Here is a 6987-nt window from a genome sequence, read left to right on the forward strand (position 1 = left end):
CGTTCTTTATATCCACGTGTAGGTAAAAACAAGATCTAAAACTTTCATTTAGACTCCATCGGCTAATTCTCGACCGGTCTTAAATTTAACAGTAGGAGGAGATTAGACTGTTAAATGACCGCGAAGAATTCGTAACTCCTTCATACGGACTCCGTTTTCGTCTGTCTTTTTATCGTTGAGTTCCTATTAATGAGATATTCAACTCTCATTTAGGTCGCGTAGGCCAAAAACCGCTCGAACTAAAATTCGAGTTTCGGGTCGTGCACTACTATGTCAAATCTTAGAAAATTCATAACTTCCTCATACGAAGTCAGATTTGGGCGTTCTTTTTTTGTATGTTCTCGGTTTAACGTATACTACAACTTTTGTTTAGATCACTAAGGCTAAAAAGTCCTCTATCGTAAATTCACTATTTACGTCTCCCGGTGCCGTCCCGGTTTTGCCGATAAATTCGACGGGCCGTAACTTCTTTGTTATAACTCGGATTTCGGCGTTCTTTATATGTACGGAACCCTTGAGACATATTCTACAACTCGGTTAAGATTATTTATTCTAAATAATCTTTTGTCGAAAAGTCGTTTTCGACCCCTATTATCTCTAAATTGACTAGCCCGGATCTACGGGCGTTACATCCAACTTCTCTTCTCTTCTTCCAAGCTCTTCTTTACCAAACCAAGCTTCAAAATGCCAAACACACGCAAAATGGAGTAAGAGAGGGTATTTAGGGTTTCTGAGGGTGAGGGGCCAGTAAAGAGGCCAGGGGTGGCTATAATGGGGTATTTATATGCCTTAAACCCTAAAAATTAGGGTTTTGGCATCTGCTCACATACGCTGCGCGTACTCCTGGTACTCTGCGCGTACGTGCATGCGTCCCTCGCATCCAATGCGCCTCTACGCCCCGCGTACACCAAGGCTACGTCCAGCGTACGTCTTATGGGCGGCCTAATTCTTTGGCCCACTTGCTTAAGTCTACTCCAATAGTCCTTTATATCCATATTTATCCCAATAATAATTAAAGAAGTATTTAATAATTAATACCTCAAATGACGGTCGTTACAAGTAGGTACAACAGATTTGCCTTTCAAACTCCTTTCAGCAGTTCTCAAGAGACCTTGAAGCTTGCTTAGAGTGACCTCCTCCTTCTTCATATGATAAGTCGATCATAACAAGGAGGTAAAGAGTGTAGAATAATATCTATAGCCAACTCTTCTTCGAAGTTTACATTCAACTTCAGCAAGTGGTCCACAAACCTTTGCATCTTTTGCAAGTGGGCCATGATGAACTCTCCATCCTTCATTTTGGTCGTGATCATGGAGGCAATGATCTCATACCTCTCCTGCCGAGCACTTTGATGGTACCTTTCCATCAAATCCTGGTGCATCTCATAAGGCCAAAAGTCCTCATAGGACTTCTGAAGCTCAGCAGTCATGGTAGCGATCATTATACACGACACTTTGGTCGCGTCCCTCTCATGAGTTTTGTACTCAGCAATCTGTTCGGGAGTAGCAGTTGATTCATCAATCTCCTTAAGCTCTTTATCAATAACATATTATTTGTCCTCATAACGAATAGCCATTCGGATGTTTCGAATCCAATCATTGAAATTCGATCAATCGAAGATGACCCTCCCACATAAGTTCATGAAGGAGAAAGAGTCGGAAGGGATTGGGTTGGAAGCATTGTTTGAAGTAGACATCTGAAATGAAAGACAAAGTTTAGATTATATAAGGATCCTTAATATAACATCCAAAATGGAATATTAAGGCTAGGACCCAACACAATATTCTACAATTCGGAAGAGGGATGCCGTAATCTGATTGTAAAATATTTGAAGGTAGGTAAATGACGTTTTACCAATTTCCACCATGAAAAACGAAATTGAAGATTAGGTTTTAAATGAATTGAAATTCCTAGATTCTTTTGAGATTCATTGAACTCTTCAATAGCATGTTTAAATCACGATTATGCCCTTCAAGTTTGTGACTGGGATACCGAGGATCACAAACAAGGTGTGAATAACCATGCAAATGTGCTTGGTACTCTTAATGTTACATATCACCCAATCAATGTGTCAGTTAACCACACACGCTCCATTGTAGGATTGAGAAGCCAATAAAGATTAAAGATGGGAGAGTGTGATTAAGAAGTCGATACAAAATTGGTATAAATGAGTAGATAAATACTAACCTTAGAAGCTCAAAAAGATAATCCATTAAATATTATAAAGATAATCCATTAAATATTATATGAAAGCAATTTTAGAAGGGGAAACCCAAAAAATAGCACAAATCTTATTCAAAGAACGGGTTCAACAACATATACACACCAAATCAACAACATATACACACCAAATGGCCGATGTAAAAGCTCTCAAAAGTTATACATACAACTACTCAACTACTTTATTGAACAAGACAAGCGGTAGTTGATTCAAAATATCGTATCACATCCTCAAGATCACTAACTTATCATCTTATATGATCCTTCTTGGGCCTATTTATGCCAAACTGCATACTGGTGCCCATGTGCCACCAGTTTCCACTCAGAACAAGTGGGACACCATGAATCACCACCAATTTTCATACACAGATTCTCTCCGATTATGGCTGCATAAAGATTGGCCTTAGCTTCAAGAATCCTAATGGAGGATCGACTTTGTATGTCTTGCTCCTTGCGCACATTTATCTGCATATTTGTTTCAATGTAAGATAAGGGCAATAATGGAAAATAGTAATAGCACTCATTTGAATAGCAACTTACCAACTTCACAATTTGGTCGTGCATGTCACTTCCCCAGTCGTAAAAATGGTCATAAAAGATCGATGGTATTCCAGGATGTGTGAGAATATAAGCATAGCCCTGAATAATGTCATCAAGTTAGAGTCCATATTAAGAATCAGTGATTTATGAAAATATGTAAGCTATATCACCAAAAAAAAAAAAAAAATTGTACCTCCATGACATGATTCGAAGGGAATGGCCAATGACCCTGCAACATTTGTACCATAAACTTTTTCAGCAAATTTCGATATGTGCCGAGGAGAAATTCTTAGAATGGATTATTCCAGGTGGTGATACTCTTTTACGGTGAAGTGTAACAATTTATCATATAGTGAATTTTTCTACTCTCTTCTCAGGTTTTGGAGTTTTCCACGTGTTGAATTAAGTTTCTCTATTATTGTTCATTAAGCGGGTTGTTGGGAATCTTTGAGGTCATTTCCCCAACAGAAAAGGTGTTTGAATAATGGCAAAATGGTCAAAGCACAAAGTTAATGGAGTTTGAGCAGGGGCATGAAATCAATTAAAGGCTGCATGCAACAATACTATGATGAAATCCACTAATTCTTGAAAAAACTAAAATGTAAACCTGAGTGGATCCAGTGTCATGATTATCAAGGAAAGTTACAGCTCTTGAAGGCCACCATCCCATGACACCTGGCGGCTTCCCTTGAGGATCACGTAAACGCCAAAGTTGCCCCTTAACAGCTTCCTGCATGGAAAGATGGAAGTTTCAAAAGATGAAACACTAATGTACAACTTTTAAGGCATATAGTACAAGTCACTGTACCTGAAGGATCCCTTTTGTGGTGAAGTCAAATGCTGTAGAAAGTTGCCCTGTGCCATCAATCCAATTGATTATACGCTGCCTATGACTATCTGCAATTAAAATTAGTCAGAAACAACAAAAATGTTAAGTTAATCATAAAAACTTTCTCCAAAAATATTAAAAATTTAGAAGAATATAAAAATTTAAAACAAAAAAAAGTTGCATTTTATTCAATTTATTCACCTTGGTTATAATCGAGGTAGGTTCCTTTGTAGTTGCATGAGTCCCAATATTCTCCAACAGTAAATATTGGTTTTGCACCCTCGATGTATTCTTTCACATATTTTGCAGAATAACTACGTGAAAAATTAGTAAAATACAATTAATAATGATAAATTTCGGATAAAACTTTATAAAATATAAAACTCAAGAACCTATAAAAAATTACCCTCTTGCAAAGTCAAAACGAAAATCTTGAAAACCAACAGTGTATCGTAGCCATTTTAGCCAACCAATAAGGTCTTTTCTAACAAAGTCTTGTGTATGATCAATATTTGGAACTCCATTAAAGTTGTCTCCTGTGCTCCTGTTACCCTGTATGAAAAGAGTAAATGACCATTTTACCCTTTTGTATATAATTAATGTTATGAATTAATCTGGTAAGCTATATGTGAGTTTTTTTTATTTTACTTAATACAAAAAGTATGACGTGATTAAAAAAGGGTTTTCCCCATTAAATGCTAACTTTTTTCAAATAATACATCATTTACTGTGTGTTATTTTCTCAAATAATTTTTAAACATCATTTATCCAGATAATTTTAATTTTATTTCTAGTGTGGTGGTTTGAGGTGATAAGATACATACAAGTCCACCAGTGCAAGAAGTAACAGCACGTTCATCCCAAGACAATGGAATCCAATCATAGCGGTTATATTTACCACCATGCCCTTGAGTAGTCCCAACACGATGATTGATAACTATGTCAGCCATTGGTCGAATATTATACTGCTTCATTTTTTTTAATAAATCTTTAAGCAAAGCCTCAGAACCATACGAAGAGTTGAGAGAATATAGGTTTTGTGGAAGGTAGCCTGTGAAAAGTTACAAAAAAGATTTAAAAAGTAACAATATATCTCTACAGTCTGTTTGATCTTGCTTTGATACCATGTTAGATATATAAAGTCCTTGATTTTCTCTCCAAAAGAGATCTGATAAACCAATACTATACAAATATACATATAGTTTTTAGATTAAAATTTTACAAACCTTCAGGAGAAAACGAATTAGTTGGTGGTGGTAACCAAGCTGATGTGATCCCAGATTTTGCCATATCGGGTACTTTTTTTTCTAAATTTCTCCACCAATCATGTTTACGAGACTCCCAGTTGAAAGCCTGATAATTGAACAGAGTTTGCATAAAAAGATGTGTTAATTTGTGTCATGTCATCATAATAGTATGTATATATTTTAAAGTACATGATAATTTGAAAGTACAATGGTGTAGTAAGAAAAATACAATGTTATGAATACAATTAGTTCTATTGGAAAACTATATACCCATAGTTACCTGAAGTAAGATTTCTCTTCCATTGCGTGTCACTGCCAAATTAAAGATATGTTAAAGAAACTTTTTAAAGAAGAAAGATATGTTAATTTGCAGCCAATAGAGCATACCAATTTGTGTTTCTTGAATACCATCATTGTCCTATAATCAAAAGCAAAAGAGGTAATGAGAAAAGAAGCAAAAAAGGTATTTTTAAAAAATTATATTATCTTTATATAAGTGTCAATTAATTACTAAAAAGGATGAAACATAAATTGAAGAAATTGTAGTAGGATGCTTACATTTCCCAGGAAACCCATCTTGAATCACTTAGAAATTACTGTAACTTTATGAGACTTGATCAATAAAAATGTACAAGAAAAATATCCTGCATCCATAACGAAACTTGTTATGCGACTTGTGCACTAAGCAAAGATTCACAAACAATTTGAAGATGGATAAACAAAAAGAAGAAGAATTAACTGAGAAAAAAAACATGAATACAAGTCAAAGTCATATAAAGTATCCTAGAAAATTGAATTCAAAAACACAACATCACTTAAAATCGTAAGATTAATGATAAATCGACAAATTACAGAACTTGGCGATCGATGAGAGTAGGTGAAAAGATTGAGAAAATTACCTGAATACAAATCAAGTTGTATTACGAGCCCTAGCAAATTCAAATTGCAGTGAACCCCAATACTACTGTGAATTACAAACCTCAGGCCATGATCGTATTTATAGGAAGGATGAAACGCAAACGAGTAAAACGCGATTGATTCTTCACAACTGTAATGAAATTTTTCCATCCACAACAAAAGGGGATTCGAGTTGAAATTAGGAAGAGGAGAAGATTCGTGTTATCAGGGATTGGGGTGAAATTTAAAGAGATTGTACGCAATTTGCAGATGTTGAGCTTTTGGGATTCGATCATCTTTCGTTTTTGAGAGGGAATGTTGGCTCCACAATGAATATGAACTCTTCTTTTTACCTCATCACACGTTAAAAGAATATATACAAGTCCATTCTTTTACGTTTTACACTCGATTTTCATTTTAAAATCATTGCTAATAGTCATCCATGATTCTAAAAGACTACATTTTAAAGAGTCATTATATATTTTGTTTTTACTACGTATTATATATATATATATATATATATATATATATATTAAAGCCAATGACGCATTTCAACAGTAATATTTTCATTTTTATAATTTTAACACTATATTTTTATTTTTTCTTAATTTTGCCACTAAAGTTTCAACAAACTTTTCCTTTTTATAATTTTGCCACTTTATTTTTACTTCTTCATATTTTTGCCACTAAACTTTCACTTTTACTTCTTTAAAACCTTTTTTCTTTATTCTTTTATCATTTTACCACTTTATTTTTACTTTTTTATAATTTTGCTTAGGGGTGTGCAAAAAACCGCACAAACCGTCCGCACCGCACCAAACCGCACCGCATAATGCAGTTTAGAATTTCGTGGTGCGGTTTGCGGTTCGTCATTTTATCAAACCGCACTATGCGGTGTGGTTTGCGGTTTGTATTTATAAAACCACAGTTCAAACCGCACCGCACCGCATGTTATATATATACTTTTTTTTCTTTACTTTGTTATAACTTCGAATCACGATTTAGAAACGATGTATTTAAATATATTTCTTACAATAATCAAATATCTATAACGTAACATTAAATCACTATTAGATCAAGATCTCACGGTTTACAAGAATATAGCAACTATAACGGCAATATAAAGCAATAACAGTGACACCTACAAAACTATAGTAGCATGAATCACAATTTATTAAAAACGATTTAACTTGAAAATTGTATTTGTTTTTATAAAATAAAAGCAATCAATTTTTTTAACCGGGTCAGTTTTTT

At 34.5% G+C, this 6987-nt stretch overlaps 1 protein-coding gene across 1 annotated transcript; it reads right to left on the minus strand.

The window, feature by feature from the left end:
• Positions 1–2256: 2256 nt before the first annotated feature.
• On the minus strand, positions 2257–6083 carry AMY2 (alpha-amylase-like 2). Its single transcript, XM_079067789.1, has 13 exons — positions 5736–6083; positions 5395–5480; positions 5224–5254; positions 5117–5148; positions 4816–4942; positions 4414–4640; positions 3996–4141; positions 3791–3903; positions 3569–3657; positions 3368–3490; positions 2954–2989; positions 2761–2859; positions 2257–2685 (listed from the first exon to the last, which is right to left on the minus strand). Exons 2-13 carry the CDS (start codon positions 5410–5412, stop codon positions 2494–2496), a joined length of 1233 nt encoding a protein of 410 aa, XP_078923915.1. The 5' UTR covers positions 5413–5480; positions 5736–6083; the 3' UTR covers positions 2257–2493.
• Between the last annotated feature and the right edge of the window lie 904 nt (positions 6084–6987).

The sequence above is a fragment of the Lactuca virosa genome, chromosome 8 (genome assembly GCF_052849685.1).
Source record: "Lactuca virosa cultivar CGN04683 chromosome 8, Lactuca_virosa_CGN04683_v6, whole genome shotgun sequence".
Classification (NCBI taxonomy): Eukaryota; Viridiplantae; Streptophyta; class Magnoliopsida; order Asterales; family Asteraceae; genus Lactuca; species Lactuca virosa.

What these genes read in the sequence shown, in the direction of transcription:
- AMY2 (XM_079067789.1), bottom strand. An exon ending in CGTTTTGACTTTGCAAGAGG is followed by an intron (nt 3,904 to 3,995) that starts GTAATTTTTTAT and finishes TTTTTCACGTAG; the next exon opens with TTATTCTGCAAAATATGTGA. An exon ending in ATGACACTGGATCCACTCAG is followed by an intron (nt 2,990 to 3,367) that starts GTTTACATTTTA and finishes CAAATGTTGCAG; the next exon opens with GGTCATTGGCCATTCCCTTC.